At 48.5% G+C, this 18,991-nt stretch overlaps 1 protein-coding gene across 1 annotated transcript in view; it reads right to left on the minus strand.

Annotated features, from left to right (window-relative positions):
- Positions 1 to 18,580, minus strand: part of LOC309329542 (maestro heat-like repeat family member 5) — a gene marked incomplete at its 3' end in the record, with an annotated part of 35,059 nt that extends 16,479 nt beyond the window's left edge. The window contains exons 1-7 of the mRNA XM_081840426.1: positions 18,448 to 18,580; positions 15,593 to 15,733; positions 7,328 to 7,438; positions 6,559 to 6,632; positions 6,331 to 6,466; positions 5,502 to 5,597; positions 4,620 to 4,724 (exon numbers count right to left, since the gene is read on the minus strand). Of these exons, the coding sequence (XP_081696552.1) occupies positions 4,620 to 4,724; positions 5,502 to 5,597; positions 6,331 to 6,466; positions 6,559 to 6,632; positions 7,328 to 7,438; positions 15,593 to 15,733; positions 18,448 to 18,504 (720 nt within the window). The 5' untranslated portion in view covers positions 18,505 to 18,580. The remainder of the gene's footprint in view (positions 1 to 4,619; positions 4,725 to 5,501; positions 5,598 to 6,330; positions 6,467 to 6,558; positions 6,633 to 7,327; positions 7,439 to 15,592; positions 15,734 to 18,447) is intronic.
- Between the last annotated feature and the right edge of the window lie 411 nt (positions 18,581 to 18,991).

Genomic DNA, 18,991 nt, shown 5'->3' on the forward strand with positions numbered 1-18,991 from the left:
AACAAAAGTAGGTTTTGGCAAAGAAGTGGACAAGAACCAAGCACAGGAACCTCTTTCAACTGAAGAAATTGAAAAATTTGAAAAGGAGAATCTTGTTGTGAGCAAAGTGAGGAAAGGGGGAGCCGTAACCCTACAGAGGCAAATAGTGGATTACTACTTGAGGCCCTACATGATGACAACTAGGAGAAGTAAATATTTGGAGATGGAAGCCTGGTTTGGCCTGGAAGATGAAAGATGGAGAGATCACCCTATGTGGAGATCAAATGACCTTTGGAATATAAATCCGAGCCAGGTGGAGATTGGAAGATTGGAGCTTTGGGGGCCTTTGGATTTGAAAAGAGTGTGAAACAAGATTTGGAATACTTTATAGGCCCTACTTTTAACTATGGAAGTTTGGCAGGAAGTAATATGATGACTGTTGGGTTGGGGCTTCCCCAAGATCTGATTTTCAACATTAAAGATTATCAAAAAGACCGGCAGAGGGGACAGGAGAGAGACTTAAGAGCCTCGGATTTAAGATCTCCGGGCTGATGGTTTTCCGAGATTAATGGAACTATTGAGGGGCCGAAACCGGGGAGGGGATTTGGTGAAAGAAAATTGGGAATCTAAAGTATATATAATATAAATTTGTTTTTTTTTTTATGAGAGATGGGAAAATAGCGGAATTGAATTTTTTCTTTGACCTTAGGGGAAATGTCTTAAGAATAAGTACAGATATATAAGTTTTAATGGGAAATAAAATTAAACAAAGTTAAAGTGGATGATAACTTGATGAAGGAAAGAATGGAAAATTACAGTATATTAAGATAAGATATGAGGATAAAATTAAGATCAAGGATGTGTTGAAATATTTATATGAATTAAAATATAAAGAGGGGAAGTATAGTATGTTAAGATAAACTATTAGGATAAAAACAAGGTTGGAAGGATTTGCTAGAATATCTAACAGAATTAGAATACAAAAATGGGAGGCATGAGGAAGTCAAGGAAATAAGTGATTGCAACTAAGCGAGTTAAAGGTTTGATTTGCTTTTTTACTTTTTTTTCTTTTTACCTTTGTTTTTTATCTTTCTTTTTTCTGTATTTTGATATATGTATTGTTTTTTTTATTCTTATTTTCTTTTTTGACTGTATTTTTTCTTATTTTTTTGTAACCTTTAAAATCTTAATAAAAATTTAATAAAAAAAATAATAACGGCACGATTAATGGGCGAGTTGGATAGAAGGGAGGCTTGTGCCATAAGCACTCCTATTTCCAGAAACAATGAGGAACGCCATATGCAAACTTGTGTTGATACGACTGCATTTAAAGCTGCAAAGCGTTGTTGGTTCTGCAATAAGCAGGGACATTTTGCAAAGGACTGCAGATCCAAAAGAAAGCAAAGTACTCCCAAGTCTGTTTCTGTTCGTCAGTCACAGTCATCAGCCCAGCAGCCGACATTGTACCACAAAGACAGAAACGAGCCGCGAGCTTTTCATGCTCGGACTACAGATCATAAAAGAATTAAAGGTGCCAAGTGGAAGTCTTTTATTGTGGACTCAGGAGCATCTCAGCACATTTGCAACAATCGAAGCTTGTTTATTTCTTTTGAAGAGGAAATTGGTAATGTACATTTAGCCAATTCACAAGTCTTGCAGTCGCTTGGCGAACTCTGCATTTACTGCCCGTCAGTGGACAATTTATTGTCAGTAAGAAGTTTTGCTCGTCAAGGCATAACTGTGCGTTTCTTAAAGTCAATGTGTGAGTTTTTCAATGGGAACAAACGTCTATTGTATGCCCGGGACTCTGATTATATAGACTGTATTTTCACACCTACTCCCAATCGCCTATAAATTGCAGAGCAGCACAGTCAAGCCAGGGGTTGAGGAGTGTAAGGCCACATTCCGGGTGTGTCCATGAAGCACACAGAATTCTGGGACACCTGAATTTTGCTGATGTAATTAAGACAAAGAATATTGTTAATGGCCTAAACTTAAAACCATGTAAATTATTTATGCAATGTCTATCCTGTTGCAAGAATAAGATTAAGGTTGCACGCAAGGGTAGGTGCTCAGATAGGAAAATAACTGAGCCATTTGAGCATGTACATTGTGATTTAGTTGGGCCACTCCCACCATCATTAGGAGGTTCTAAGTACTGGCTTACCCTGATAGACCAGTATAGTAGATATTGTTGGACTTATGCAATAGCTGAGAAGTCCCAAGCATTTGAGAAGTACAGAGCTTTTTGCAACTGGGTAAAAATGCATTTTAACAAACCAATTAAGTATCTGTTTTCTGACCGGGGCGGGGAATTTTTTTCTGAGGCACAGGGGCCTACTCACGAGTTATCTTGCCCCCGAAGTCCCTGGCAAAATGGGCTTGTTGAAGTTGTGCAGCATGACCTGCAGGCAGGGGTTAAAACTTATCTGTACGATGCTAATCTGCCCAAAGTCTTTTGGGCTGAAGCGCTCAATGCCTTTTGTTACGTTAGAAATCACAGTTATCATTCTGGTTTAGATGTCACCCCCTATGAGAAGCTGTTTAAAAAACGCCCTAATCTGAAATACCTACGCATTTGGGATTCAGATGTAATTATGCATTATCCCGCTAAGCAGAAATTGGGTGAGTGTAGTGTTCTGAGAAAATTAATGGGCTACCAGAAGGGGGCGTACAGAATTTACATACCAGCAACTGGCAAATTTCATATTACCAGAAGCATGATACAAACTGTAAATTGGAATGGCGTTGCTGTTTTCCAAGATACTAACGGTATAAATGATACTGAGGAAGAAGAGGAAGAAGCAGCAGCAGCAGCAGCAGGAAATGGTGCTTCTGAATTAATGGAACAAGACAAAAAGCCTGTTGAATCTGATAATTTGTTTGATGATTTAAAGTCACAGGCACCCGAGGGGAGGTTAGATTCTCTTGGGTTTTCTGACCGTGATCTTAGCCTACAGGCACCTCTTCAGTCTGACAATGATGATTTACAACCTGAAACTAGTAGTTTACTTAGTCCCATTAAGTCTGAGGAGTCTGACTCTCCTTCCGGACTGAGACGTTCAGATAGAAAGAGACAGAAGCCACAACGTTTTGCAGATGAACTTTTAAATACTGTGTATGGCAATAAGGCGGTTTTTGAGCCAAAAAGCTACAATGATGTTCAGAATTTACCTAAGCACCAAGTAAATTGGTATAAAGCTATCAACTCTGAGATAGCTTCTTTAAAAGAGCATAACACCTGGTCTCTTGTACCACAAACCCCAGATATGAGACTTATTGATTCAAAATGGGTTTAAGAAAATGCAAATGGGAAGGAAACGCCTATGGTATGTGGTTTCACCTTTACAGGTGAAGATAAGCCATTTCCTAACAAAACTTTGTATCGTTCTGCTATAGGCAAGCTAAATTTCATTCAAAGAATCTCAAGACCAGATATAACTTATGCTTTTCACTTTCTGGCAAAATTTGTGGAAAAGCCCACTACACAATGTTTCTCTGCTCTTAAGAGAGTGGTAATGTACCTTAAACATACCAAACATTATAGGTTGCAGTTTACATCATGTATTGACAAAGGTTTTGAAATTTTCTGCGATGCATCTCATGCAGTGGAACAAAATAATTGCAGGGGTGTGTCTGGTATGGTGTTTTGTTATAAAGGTTGTCCATTTGAATGGAAGTCCCAGACACAAACCATTATTTGTCTCTCCACAACAGAGAGTGAATTATGTGCATGCGTTCAGGCCACTCGTGATGTGGAATGGTATCTGCAAGTATTTGCAGACCTACAGATGAAAGTAACACTACTAGTAAGAGTTTACCTTGATTCCCAGAGCGGACTCGCTATCCTGTTTTCAGAGACCAATACGCAATGCACTAGAGTCTTAAGGTTACGTTTACAGTTTGTAAAGAAACTAATTGCTGATGAAATGATTGTATTTCAATATGTTCCAGGTGACAATCAAATTGCAGACATTTTTACTAAAGCACTTCCAAAGGTTACACATGAAAGACATGTACAAAATATGCTTTATGTTTTTGTTCCACAATGATGAACCGCAGGGGAAATGTTGAATGGTTTCTTTAAATGTAAAGGTTCATCATTGTTCCACCAGTTGTGTATGTCTTTAAGGGGCCAGAGCAAAATAACGAGACCCAGCTTTACAGCTGTGAAACATAGCAGGTGCTGAGTTGTATTGATTAAGCTGTGTCAGCATTTGGGTGTAGTATATAAGGAGCAGCACCTAGCTTTCCCATTACCCTGGGGGATGGGTTGGTGGTTGGGTCTGGTTTGTTGTTGGTGTATTTAGTGTATAAGGAGTTTTTGTTTTTGTTATTAAAATCTTGTTTAAGTTATTTTTGAGTCCCTTTTTATGCATTGTCTCCCCAGCAAGCTCTCTGCAGTGCTACTATACTGCAAAAAGCTAACACTGGCACCTCTCAGGTGGGCACTATTGCCATTATAAGAGAACAAGGGTGGTGAGTTCATGGTGAGTCCTGGCACCTCTTTTTCTAGAAAAATAGCACTGGCTGGCACCTTCCCCTGGAATGGCCATGCCATACAGCTTTCATCTAGTTCACACCTGAACTTTCCAACGCAATACGATTTGAAATTGCAGCGTTAAGCCTTGGTCACTCACATCAAAGTCCAAATGCTCGGAGACATATTTCAGGAGTACGTTGGTGGTCTTGACTGCTCTTTGCCTCTCACTGATTTTTGTGGAGTCAATCCAGCCATTTGTGTGCTGCGGGAGAGAAATCATCGTCATCACATGGAAGGACAACCCTTAATCCAGGTTTGCAAATTCACAAAGCTTCATAGAGGGGACAAATTGCAAAAGGGGGTTGTTTTGTAAAGGAGAAAGTTTGCTGCAATTTGTTTATTATTATTATTATTATTAATAATAATAATAATAATAATAATAATAATAATAGCCCACCTTTTTCCCAGACAGGGACTCGAGGCAGCTTAGTAGAATTAGATATTAATTGGCTCTTGGGTTGCTTTTGTTTTATTATGCATTTTCTGTTCTGATTTTGTATTTTTATGTTGTGAACTGCCCTGCAATCTGTCATTTGTGTGTTTGTGTGTGTGATAATTACAACAATACAACATACACCTCACCACAGCCATAGCAATGGAATGCAGGAAGCATCCTTAGACCAAGCCCAGCCATTGATCCACAGGTAATGAGGACTGGCAGTTGGCCCTTTGGCCTTTCAGGCAGAGAGCCTTTTCACAGCCCCACCTGGAGTGCTGAGGACTGAACCGGGGACCTTGGGCATGCAAGACAGATGCTCTGCCCCGAGCCACGGCCCTTCCCCACAGGCCATCAGCAGAGGACATATCTTGTGTGCCTTGCACAAGCATTGCTAGCAGAACAGAGGCCCACTTGACCATCAGCACCCACAACCAGCGAGTTGGCCACAGATGCCCCCCGTGCAATCATTTCAAGAGGGTCTGTCCTCCGGCATGGGAGCTGCTGCTTCCCCCTGCTCTGACACCTTGGGGACTCCCTTACCACTAATATCTTCTGCAGCGTCTCCAGAGAGGGGGCCTCCGACAGCAAGCTGGTGAGCATGTTGAGCCAGATGTCGACTGTTCCTTGATAACAGTCCTGGAAGGAGAGAAGCAAAAGCAGTTAGAAGCTGAAGACCCCCATGGAAATCCCATATGCTCTGGAGCCTTCTAGTCCAAATTCGTAACAAAGCTTATGCAGGGGTTCAAGCAAGGCACACAAAGAGTCATAAACATCAAACGTTTCTTGATGTATATAAGGTTACAGGTCATGCGATATAAAGATACAGGACTCCACACTGGGCTCAACTTCCTTGGGGTGTTCCAAGGCAGAGGGCCTTCTTGGTGGTGGGGCCCACCCCGTGGAACACCCTCCTATCAGATGTCAGAGAGATACATCATTATACTTCCATCTGAAGACATCTGAAGGCAGCCCTGCATAGGGAAGTTTTAAATATTTGATGTCTGGCTGTGTTTTAATTTGTTGGAAGCCGCCCAGAGTGGCTAGAGTAACCCAGTCAGATGGGCAGCATATAAACAAACAAGCAAACAAATAAAATTAAATGCAGCGTAGGAGGGAGGCATGAGAGTCACAAAATGCAGGCATGCAGGAATCATTCGTGGATGCATTCTAGCCAAAGGTGAAATGCAATAAATATGGAAACAGGATTAAAATCAAAAATATACACCCCAAGTCTCTGGCTGTTACATCATTGTGATGGGTCAAGTGTCTCGGGCAGCATTCTTTGCAGCTTACACGGCTCAGACTCTTTGCCCTCAAATCCTTTAACCTGGCAACCCCATTTTCCTCCAGAAGCAGAAGGTCCAGTCACCTGGCTCTGTGTTGCCGGCACGGAGCTCCCGGCTTTGACCTTCGTAACCTGCAGTGATGGCAATTGGAAGACCTTCCTGGTGGTTTTTTGTAGCAGCTGAGACCAGAGCAGGGGGTCCATGCGTGGTCTCAAGGCACTGAAAAGAGAAAGAAGGGGAGAGGAAAGGATCAGCACCCAGCAGTCCATAAACCTGGTGAAGAAATATGTACTGTGTCTGGCCGCACTTACGTCATGCGAATGATCGTTTCCATTGCGGAGTGTAAGATGGTGAGTGATGCCATTGGCTCCTCTTTGATGACCTCCTGTGGTGGGGAAGCACACAGCATGTCAGGGAACTGGAGGCGCCATCCCTGCCACCACCACACCGAGCCCTGAGTTGTGCTCTCTATCCAGCCCACTTGACAACTTCTTTGCAATTGGCAAGTGGGTCCTCCTAGGGGAGGAGAGTGGGCTTCCTGGATCTGGGAATAAGATCCCTTTTTCTCCTGGGCAGAGCTCTACCGCATAAGAACAGCATAAGATCAGCCTTCTGGACCAGGCCAAGGGCCCATCTAGTCCAGCATCCTCACAGCATTCTCACAGTGGCCAACCAAACGTCTGTGAGAAACCAGGGAGCAGACCATGAGCCCAAGAGCCCTCTCCCCGCCTGTGGCTTCCAGCAACTATATTCAGAAACATTGCTTCCTTCCTCTGTGGAGGTAGAACATAGCAATCATGGCTGGGAGCCATCGACAGCCCTCTCCTCCTGGGAGAACCTAGCCTCTTTTACTTAGGCACTGGTGACATCCTGCTGAGGTTGCCACAATGTAGGGCTGCCTTTCAAGTGGGTTTGGAAACTTGAGTTGGAGCAGAACGAGACCACCCAGAAATGGTTTGGGGCCAGATGATCAGAACATGCAACCCAGAGCTAGACCTACACAGCTATTTTTAAGAAAAAACGCTCTGAAAAGAAACCCCAGGAGATTCCCCCTCTTTTTTTCTTTTTCTTTTTACTCACTGTGATGCAGAAGGTGAGCTCGTCTTTGTGGGGGAAGGTGACATTCGATTGCACAAGCGCCTTGGTTGTTAGAGTTGCTGCCTTCATAAAGCTCTTCTTCAAAGCCTCATTCTGAAAGGAGAAGGGATTTTATAAAATTGAGTTTGAATCAAAATCACAAGGAAACATAAAGCCACACTGACCCTAATCCTAATTCTAATCTTTACCCTAACACTAACCCAATCCAAAAACAAAAAATTCCTTCCAGTAGCACCTTAAAGACCAACTAAGTTAGTTCTAGGTATGAGCTTTCGTGTGCATGCACACTTCTTCAGATACCAATCCAAAAATTAACCCTAACCCAGAAGTGGTCTTGTTAGATAGTTAAATTCATGTTAAATTGCTGTTTTAGGGTTTCTTTAAAAAAAGTCTGGAACAGATTAATCCATTTTGCATTACCTTCTATGGGAAATAATAATAATAATAATAATAATAATAATAATAATAATAATAATAATAATAATAATTTATTATTTATACCCCGCCCATCTGGCTGGGCCTCCCCAGCCACTCTGGGCGGCTTCCATGAAAACCAAAAATACACTAAAATATCACACGTTAAAAACTTCCCTGAACAGGGCTGCCTTAAGATGTCTTCTGAATGTCAGGTAGTTGTTTATCGCTTTGCCATCTGCTGGAAGGGCGTTCCACAGGGCGGGGGCCACTACCGAGAAGGCACTCTGCCTGGTTCCCTGTAGCTTTGCTTCTCGCAATGAGGGAACCGCCAGAAGGCCCTCGGCGCTGGACCTCAGCGTCCAGGCAGAATGATGGGGGTGGAGACGCTCCTTCAGGTATACTGGACCGAGGCCGTTTAGGGCTTTAAAGGTCAGCACCAACACTTTGAATTGTGCTCAGAAACATACTGGGAGCCAATGTAGGTCTTTCAAGACCGGTGTTATATGGTCTCGGCGGCCGCTCCCAGTCACTAGTCTAGCTGCCGCATTCTGTAGTTTCCGAGTCACCTTCAAAGGTAGCCCCACGTAGAGTGCATTGCAGTAATCCAAGCGGGAGATAAGCAGAGCATGCACCACTCTGGCAAGGCAGTCCACAGGCAGATAGGGTCTCAGCCTGCGTACCAGATGGAGCTGGTACACAGCTGCCCTGGACACGGATTTAACCTGTGCCTTCATGGACAGCTGTGAGTCCAAAATGACTCCCAGGCTGTGCACCTGGTCCTTCAGGGGCATAGTTACCCCATTCAGGACCAGGGAATCCTCCACACCTGCCCGCCTCCTGTCCCCCAAAAACAGTACTTCTGTCTTGTCAGGATTCAACCCCAATCTGTTAGCCGCCATCCATCCTCCAACCGCCTCCAGACACTCACACAGGACCTTCACCGCCCTCACTGGTTCTGATTTAAAAGAGAGGTAGAGCTGGGTATCATCCGCATACTGATGAACACCCAGCACAAACCTCCTGATGATCTCTCCCAGCGGCTGCATGTAAATGTTGAAAAGCATGGGGGAGAGGACAGAACCCTGAGGCACCCCACAAGTGAGAGCCCAGGGGTCTGAACACTCATCCCCCACCACCACTTTCTGAACACGGCCCAGGAGGAAGGAGCGGAACCACTGTATGACAGTGCCCCCAGCTCCCAGCCCCTCAAGACGGTCCAGAAGGATGTTATGGTCGATGGTATCAAACGCCGCTGAGAGATCCAGCAGAACTAGGAAACAGCTCTCACCTTTGTCCCTAGACCGCCGGAGATCATCAACCAGTGCGACCAAGGCAGTTTCAGTCCTGTGATGAGGCCTGAATCCCGACTGGAAGGGATCCAAATGGTCCGCTTCTTCCAGGCGTGCCTGGAGTTGTTCGGCAACCGCTCGCTCAATCACCTTGCCCAAGAATGGAAGATTTGAGACTGGGCGATAGTTGGCGAAAGCATGCCTTGGTTTGGAACTGTCAGGGGTTCAGGAGCAGAGGCACAGGGAAGAGAGGAGATGGAGAGCGAGGGGGAGGAATCCGAGGGGAGTGTAGGAGATGACAGTGGTCCGAGGGAATCCATGAGCCTCTCCAGCGAATCGGAGGATTCACAGAAGGGGGCGCCAGTGGCCAGGGGTAGGGGGTTCCCAAGGGGAACGCCCCAGGAGCAAGGGGGCAGCAGGGACTCCCAGAGCAGTAGTTGGAAATCAGGACCAGCTTCCCCACCAGAGCAGAGTGGGGGGAAAGAGTCCCAAGCATCGGGGCCAGTGCATTCCCCACCAGGGAGAGAAGACGAGACAGGGCTGACCACGCCTCCATCGGAGAGTCGGACAACGGGGGGGAGGTCAGATCCGGCCAGTGTCCCGGAAGGGGGGAGCAGTGACACAAGTAGTGTGACGGTTAGGAGAAAGGTCACTGGGTTGGTGCGAGAGGCAAGTTCAAATGTACAGGAGCGCGGGACAGCAGAGAATGAGGATTGGGAACCGGGTCCTAAAGCCCGCCGGAGGCAGGGGGAGGAGCTAAGCGACTCAGCGTCGGAAGAGTCCAGAAAGGGCAATGCCCCAGCAGGCAGAAGGACCCAGAGGAGGAGAGAGCAGCGCAAGAGGTGGAGCAGGGCTAGGATCTTAAACTGGTGTCAGGGGGGAGGAGACTCAGAACGGACTTCACCGATCTAGAGTTCAAGACGTAGTGCTGCACGCTGTGGCTTTGAAATGGAAATTGGACTTTAATAAAGACTTTTGTACATTACCTCAGGCTAGCGTTGGTCCTCTGTGAGCTGGGACCTAGAGGCAGCTCTGACAGTAAGTCCCGTCTCCTTTTAAAACCTCGCAACGTGAGTGGACGCAGCGAGGGGCGAAGATTGGTGCTTCGCGAGCTCACGAAAGCAGGACAAAATGACTACCGAAGAGCAAATAGCAACCCTGCGAAACGCAGTGACACAACTTAACGCGGAAATATTAGCATCCAGGAAGAGGGAAGACGAAGCAGCTGCTGCCTGCCAGGATCTGCGAACCAGGTTGGAAGTGTTGACTAAACAGGGGCTACCGGTACCCAGACCAGAGGGGATTGGGCTGGGAAAGAGAGGAGGGAGCCTTGTGTCTCATTTCGATGGGAATCTGCAGCAGTATCCTAACTTCAGAGCAGACGTGGTTTATGCGCTAAAGTTGCTGGAGAAGGACTTTAGAGATGAGCAGGAGAAAGTAGGCTTCATAATAACTCATCTCCATGGAGAAGCTAAAGCGTGGTTGCGCAATCTCTGGAGAGATAAAGATCCAGCCCTCCAAAATGCGGATGCCTTCATTAAAGCGATGGATGCGTGCTTTTTATCAGAGATTGATGTAGATATCGCCAGAAAAGAGATACATGGATTGAAACAAGGCAGAGCCACTGTAAGGCAATATCACTCCCGCTTTTTTGCATTGGTCAACGCGCTGGGATGGGAAAAAAATTCAGCTGCCGTCAGGGACCTGTTCTGGGAGGGGTTGAACGGGGCTGTGAAAGACGAACTGCAAGAGCTCAGGGAGTTCATAGATCACAACTTGAAGCGGGGATTCATCCGGGAATCCAAAGCAGTGGGGGGCAGTCCTATGTTCTTCGTGAAGAAAAAGGACACGCCCCAAAAGAGGCTTGTAGTTGATTACCGGGTCATAAATTCGAGGACGAAGCCCACGGCATTCCCCATGCCCAAGATCAACGACCTGCTGGCGACGGTGAGGAAGGGACGCATCTTCACCAAGTTGGATCTACATGGGGCGTACAATCTTATACGCATGCGGGAGGGCGACGAGTGGAAGACGGCCATGTTTACGCCCCGAGGCACCTATGAATATAGAGTTATGCCATTTGGTTTACAAAATGGCTCCCACTGCTTCCAAGCCTTCATGCATCACGTGTTAGCAGGGCTCCTCTACAAGAAGTGCGTCTGCTTCCTGGACGACATTCTGATCTTCTCGGAATCGCAGGAGGCCCACGAGAGAGATGTCAAGGAAGTCCTGCAGAGACTACGGGAGCACAGACTTTACGCCAAACTGGAGAAGTGCCAGTTTGACATGACGGAGGTGGATTTCCTGGGCTACAAGCTGTCCGACAAGGGACTAGCCATGGACAACGCCAAGGTCCGCTCGGTGCTGGACTGGAAAAGCCTGCGCAATCGGAAGGAGGTCCAGAAGTTTGTCGGCTTTGCCAACTTTTATCGCAAGTTTATCAAGGGTTTCGCTATGCAGACGGCGGCCATCACGGACACCCTCAGCTCCAAGAAGAAGAAGTTCATCTGGACGGAGCAGGCGGAGCAGTCCTTTCAGAAACTCAAGCGTCTCTTCGCGTCCGAAGAACAACTGCTACATGTGAACCCCAGCAAACCCATGAGGGTTGAGACGGATGCCTCCGACAGAGCCGTGGGGGCAGTCCTGTTGCAGCAAGATCCGCAAGGGGACTGGAGGCCGTGCGCTTTCTACTCCAGGAAACTCTGCAAATCGGAGCAGAACTACACCATCTGGGACAGAGAGTTGCTGGCCATTCATGCAGCCTTCAAGGCGTGGCGGCACTTCCTCATCGGAGCCAAACACACAGTGCAAGTTCGCACGGACAATAAGAACCTGGAGTACTGGTGCACGGCGAGGTTCCTGAACCAGAGAGACATCCGCTGGGCGGAGTTCTTTGCAGATTTCGACTTCAGGATTGAATATATCCTGGGAGACAACAACATCATGGCTGATGCGCTTTCCAGGAAGCCGCAGTATCTCGAGGAAGCAGCACCGGTGGCGGCCAAACACATTTTCGCACCTAAAGCGTGGGCATGCGCTTCGGCCACCGTGGACCTGGAAGCAATACGTCGCGCGCTGCGAACGGATTCCTTCGCACGTTCCAAGATGGAGGAAGTGCGCAGTGGCACAGCGAAGGACGACGAGTTCCAGATACGCGACAGATTGCTCATCCGCAAAGGGGCCATCTACGTGCCGGGAGACGACCTCCGCGCGAGAGTACTGCAACAGTTACACGACGCACCCAGTGCCGGACATTTTGGCAAGGACAAGACGGTGGAATTAGTAGCCAGGGACTTTTGGTGGCCCAAGATGCGGGGAGAAGTCGCGGATTACGTCACTAGGTGCGACACATGCCAAAGGGCCAAGCCAGTACACAGGCCTCCGGCGGGACTGTTGGAACCGCTACAGACCCCGCTCGAACCGTGGGAGAGGGTGGCCCTGGACTTTGTCACTGATCTGCCCAGCTCGAGGGGCAAAACAGCAGTACTCGTGGTCGTGGACATGTTCACCAAGATGGCCCACTTCATTCCATGCGCGAAGGTGGCCACAGCGGAACAGACAGCCAAGCTGTTCATAGACCACGTATTCAAGGTGCACGGCCTACCGCGGTCTATCCTGTCCGACCGGGGGCGCCAGTTCATCTCGAGTTTCTGGCAAAAGCTGATGGGCATCCTGAACGTCAAGGTCAACCTAGCGTCAGCAAGACACCCGCAGACCAACGGACAAGCGGAGAGGGTCAACGCCATCATGCAGCAGTACCTGAGATGCTACGCGAACCAGCAGCCCTCGACCTGGGTGGACTACCTGCCGCTGGCCGAGTTTGCCTACAACAACACGAAACACGTGTCCACGGGGGTGACACCGTTCTTCGCCAACAATGGGCGGCATCCCAGAACCTTCCCGGGGTTAGAGAAAGAGGGGGAGGGGGAGCCGCAGGGAGCAGAGGCCTTGGCAGCAGAGTTACAGGAGGTCCACGAACAGCTCCGAAGGCAGTTAGAGCTAGCAAAACACACCTACAAAGTGCAGGCAGACCGACACAGGAGAGTTGGGGAGGACATCCAGGTGGGGGACTGGGTCTGGTTAGCAGCCCAGGCAGTGCCGGCCAGATCGTTAGCTAAGAAGAAGCTTGGACACAAGCAGCTAGGCCCTTACCAAGTTGAGGCACAGATCAACCCAGTGGCCTTCCGGTTGACACTCCCGGAGGGATCCAGAATGCACCCGGTCTTTCATAGATCGGTGCTCACGCCCTACAAGGCACCTCACAGGTTCCAGGCGCCAGGGACAGCTCCTAGCCCGCTCAGAGACGCACCCACGAAGGGGGGCTCGCCGAGGGCGGAGCTGCTCAACGAGGTCACAGAGATTTTGGACTCGAGATGGGGGGAAGAGGGGGTTGAATATCTCCTCGCCAGGGAAGGTACCCCGGCCAGCGCCAACAGCTGGGTACCGTACTATGCGGTAGAGGAGCACTACCTCAAGGACGAGTTCCACGCACTTTTCCCACACAGGCCCATGCCGGCAGATTATTTCGACAAATATCTTTTCACACCCACACTCTCAGCCAGCACTTTCCAGGGGACTAGCTCCCCAGAGGGATCGCTCTCAGGGTTTGGCACAGGCGGATCTTATTGGTGGGAAGATCAACCTGAGGTGGGCTGGCGCAGAGAACTGCTGAGAGGACCATTGCACGCAGTGTCATCCCAGGCGACAGGGGGAGAGGGGGTCATGGGCGAGTTGGGGGACGATCCAGGGTTCGAACACACCTCACAAGAGATGGAAGCAGAGGAGATCGCCGTCGACGAGACCATGGAGGACTTTCCGGACTTTTCCAGCTGGCTGCACGCCATGGGGGAAGAACTGTATCCTGCACTCACCCCCACAACACTGGAGCACCCAGAACCCACTCCAGAAGAGGGGGAGGGGGGAGGGGGGGCTTCGAGGGGGGGATGGATGTCAGGGGTTCAGGAGCAGAGGCACAGGGAAGAGAGGAGATGGAGAGCGAGGGGGAGGAATCCGAGGGGAGTGTAGGAGATGACAGTGGTCCGAGGGATTCCATGAGCCTCTCCAGTGATTTGGAGGATTCACAGAAGGGGGCGCCAGTGGCCAGGGGTAGGGGGTTCCCAAGGGGAACGCCCCAGGAGCAAGGGGGCAGCAGGGACTCCCAGAGCAGTAGTTGGAAATCAGGACCAGCTTCCCCACCAGAGCGGAGTGGGGGGGAAGAGTCCCAAGCATCGGGGCCAGTGCATTCCCCACCAGGGAGAGAAGACGAGACAGGGCTGACCACGCCTCCATCGGAGAGTCGGACAACGGGGGGGAGGTCAGATCCGGCCAGTGTCCCGGAAGGGGGGAGCAGTGACACAAGTAGTGTGACGGTTAGGAGAAAGGTCACTGGGTTGGTGCGAGAGGCAAGTTCAAATGTACAGGAGCGCGGGACAGCAGAGAATGAGGATTGGGAACCGGGTCCTAAAGCCCGCCGGAGGCAGGGGGAGGAGCTAAGCGACTCAGCGTCGGAAGAGTCCAGAAAGGGCAATGCCCCAGCAGGCAGAAGGACCCAGAGGAGGAGAGAGCAGCGCAAGAGGTGGAGCAGGGCTAGGATCTTAAACTGGTGTCAGGGGGGAGGAGACTCAGAACGGACTTCACCGATCTAGAGTTCAAGACGTAGTGCTGCACGCTGTGGCTTTGAAATGGAAATTGGACTTTAATAAAGACTTTTGTACATTACCTCAGGCTAGCGTTGGTCCTCTGTGAGCTGGGACCTAGAGGCAGCTCTGACAGGAACGCTTTGGTTTCAGAATGGATTAAGTTTGAGAACCAAGGTACCACTGTAATGCCCCATCTGGTCCTAAGTGTGAAGCCAGTATACACCCCAGTCTACAACCCTTCGATGGATGAAGCCAAAAACCCTGCCCTAGGGCACAGTCTGAAGGCATGTGGTGCAAGGACCTTGATGGAGCTCAGGAGGTCTGCTCAGTGCCTGGATGGTGACCACGGGGGAAATGGTTGCACACCTCCTGGAGACGTATGACAGGAGAAAGGCAGAATATACCATATTTTTTCGAGTATAAGACACCCCCTATTTTGGGGGACTCCAAATTAAGAAAATGGGGGAAGGATTGCCCAGAGTTGCTGAGCTTTTTGGGGGGAGGATTACCCACAGTTGTTGAGCTATTTGGGGGAGGGGATTCCAAAAATTGCTCACCCGCTGAACCTATGCTGCCACTCACACATGTCGCAAAACCCACCTATTGTCTGTCCCTTGCCGGCAGAAACTGCCAATCGCCTTCCCAATTTCCGCAGCGACAGCCAATCAACACCACCCCTTGCCGCAGCCACCAATAACGCACCCAATAGCTGTTGACTATCTCCGGCTTGCAGCGGCAACCAAACCCACGTCCCCCCTATGCACTCTCTGTGTATAAGATGACCCTCATTTTTAAACATCATTTTTTAATAATAATAAAAAAACCCTCGTCTTATACACGGAAAAGTATGGTATAGCTGAGAGAACAAACAACAGGAGTCCGTGGGATAATCAGAGCCATACCTTCCTGCTGTTCTGGAATTGGAAGAGGAGCTCCTCTGTGATGAGGTCTATAAAAAGGGGGAGATCATCCTGCCGTGCCCCGGATGCCATTTGCCCGCAGCAAAGGATGACGGTGATACTGGCATTCGTCTCGCTAGTATTCTGGAGGGAAAGGATGGGGAAAGTGAGTTTGGGAACCTTAAGTGCAATTGGAGACAAATCACCATTTAGTTGGGACCTTTTAGCAGCTGGGAAAATATTAGTAGTCAGTAAGTTGTTGTGCGAAAGGTGGAGGGCACAAGGAGAAGGGGACAACAGAGGACGAGATGGCTGGACAGCGTTCTTGAAGCTACCAGCATGAGTTTGACCAAGCTGCGGGAGGCAGTGGAAGACAGGAGTGCCTGGCGTGCTCTGGTCCAGGGGGTCACGAAGAGTCGGACACGACTAAACGACTAAGCAACAACAACAAGTTGTTGTGCAGACTTACAAATTTTGTATTTTTTTTCCTCCAGGAAACTCAAACTGCAGGCAAGCCAGGGCTCCCCCACCCTATATATGTGCATCGGGTTCTTCCTGCCTAAATGTAGAGCCTGACATTTGACCCTATTGAATTTCATTTTGTTAGTTTGGGCCCAGTTCTCCAATCTGTTAAGGTTATCTTGAATCCCGATTCTGTCTTCTGTGGCATTGGCTACCCTTCCCAGTTTGGTGTCATCTGCAAATTTGATGAGCATCCCCTCAATTCCTTCATCCAAGTCTTTTATTTTAAAAAAACGTGGAACAACAACGGGCCAGGACAGAACCCTGTGACACCCCACTGGTCACTTTTTCCCCAGGATGATGAGGAACCATGAAGGTGTTCTCTTTGGGTTCGGTCAGTCAACCAGGGAGAAAGTGCAGGACAGTGTAGGGTAGACTGACCACTGGTGCTCTTTTCCATGGGAGCTGCTTTTTAAAAATTAAAATGAACCAGGTGGATCTGCTCATCTTCTCCATAGTGAGGGTTGGGAAATTTCCTTGGTCATTTACCAACTCACAGCAAAAATCCAGAGGTACCACACTCCTGGGTTTCATTTCTCTTGGATGGCAGAGCACAAGAGAGTTCAGGGCTGCGTTCAGATGTAACAATAAACCAGAGGGCATCAACATAGGTTGGCCTCTAGCTCCCATCAGCCTCAGCCAGCATGGCCAGAGGTCAGGAGGGATGGGAGTTGCAGTCTGTAGCATCTGAAGGGCACCATTTTGGTTACCTCTGTGATAAACTATGGTTTATTATTGTGTGAATGAGCCTTGGACTCATCGGCTCCTGCTCCCTTCTCCTCTAGCACAGTTGCAAAACGGAGACCGGAAGCTTGAGGGAAGTTAACTGAAAGTGGAAGGAAAAGGATCTGATCTCCTTCCAGCTGGGTTGGAGAATTGGAGAGTCGGGGGCACATGACCCCAAGGCCCCCTCAGGTTATGGAACTGTTAGATCCGCACGCAGTTACTATGCCTTGTGAGATAAGATGGCGCCCAGTACACTTCTGCTGCGCCGATGGACGTCTGTGCCGATAGAAAACTTGAGCTCCCTTAGCTCTCTTAGCAAAGTCCTTAGCAGAGTTTTGCAGTGGCAGAAACTGTTGCCTTGTGTGTGGATAATAAATCAGACTGAATGCAGGCTTCTTGCTAAACTCCAACAGTCTTTTAATGAGTAGAAAAACATCATAAATCAGCCCGGCGAAAGAGCAGACATCCTTTCGCCTCTCAGCCAAAAACGAAAGGAAACTCACACACAAAGAAAGATTCCCGTATGTGAACATAACCACGCCTCAGAATGTGAGACGTCACACAGAACTGTTTAACCCTGTAAGTTCTGATTCTCCTCACATGCCTTTGTAATAATTCGCTTAATTGACAAATATATGGAGGTGAACACAGAGAGCGACACTCAACTATGCTTTGCTTCAAGTAGACCTGTCGAAATGAATGGGCCTAGTCATCTTCATTAAATTCAGTGGGTCTACTCTAGAACATAGTTGAATGGGGCCAGCAGGCACTCCCGTAAGGCAGAAGAACCCTTGCACGAGAGCAAATTGGGCAGGGGGTGCAGCTGAAACCTCTCCCCTCTTTCTCTCTGCCTCTCCCAGCCTGCCGCCTGCCTTCTCTCTTGGGTTCTGCTCCCTCCCCTCAGTTGGAGAGGTGTCCCCTCTTCCAAACTCTAAGAGGTTCTTCATTCAAAGCTTTCTGACAGCAGAACACTCTCCCTTGGGAGGTTGTGGACTCTCCTTCGTTGGAGGTTGGATGGCCATCTCTCAGGGATGCTTAAGATTCCTGCATTGGAGGGGGTTGGACTAGATGACCCTTGGGGGTCCCCATTAGCTTCCACTCTTGAAGAAATGCCAACCAACCATCTGACAACCAACCTAAAAACAGGGGTCAGTGTACTTTGGGGGGTGACCAATGGTTTCTAACGAATCTGTTTGTTTGACTGACTGACTGAGCCAAGGGATCAGATCAGATCTAGGATCTGGAGCCACAGAGACAGGACTGCTGGAGCCCACTTCAGAAGGATGACTGAGACATACCCACAGAGGAAGCTGTCTGGCTTCCATACTGAGAGCAGATCCAATTGCCTATTTGGAATGGTAAGGATCCCATCCCTTGAAAAAGAGCATGTTTGGAAATGGGGTAGGATTCGTTCTTTTCCAACATGCTTTGGTGTGGATGTAAAGAGCCGCTAAGGATCCAATCCACCAGGATCTTCGTCTAACCATTGGCCATGCTGTCAGGGGCTGATGGGAGTTCCAATTCAAAACACACGGATGGGGAAGGGGCACCAGGCTGGGGATGGCTGACCTACACTCTTGCTACGCTCCTTCCTCACTTCACACCCTTACCTCAGACGTCTCAGTATTCCTTGCAATGGCTGCGTGGCCGAAGTCCCGCACTGCCATCAGCACCTGTGAAATATGGGTGCTTGAAGCCACACCGATAGCCTCAGAAATTCCCTAGGGAGAATGAGGCACGTCAAACATGTCGTTTTCTTGATTGCAATTAGTGATAATAATAATAATAATAAATTTTATTTATATCCCGCCCTCCCCAGCCAAAGCTGGGCTCAGGGCGGCTAACAATTAAATAGTACAACATTCTAAAAACATTTCATTATAAAAATTAAATAAAATCAATTAAAATGAAATTGATGGCAACCATTAAGCTAAGCTGATCATGAGGGATGGAGGATAAATGTGATTCTGTAAGCAGATTCCTGTGAAATGTGGGGAACCAAATTTAAGAATGGAGAAATGAGACACTTAGAGAACCAAATTGAAGAGATCCTTTCATCCCGGATAATAATAGGGGTGGTTTGAAGAACGATATTTCTGTGGATTCTGATGTGAACTGACCAGACCACACCTCCCAGATTCGTGCAGCTTGCAA

This window comes from Podarcis erhardii (genome assembly GCF_964252035.2).
Source record: "Podarcis erhardii genome assembly, chromosome: 14".
NCBI classification, from domain to species: Eukaryota; Metazoa; Chordata; class Lepidosauria; order Squamata; family Lacertidae; genus Podarcis; species Podarcis erhardii.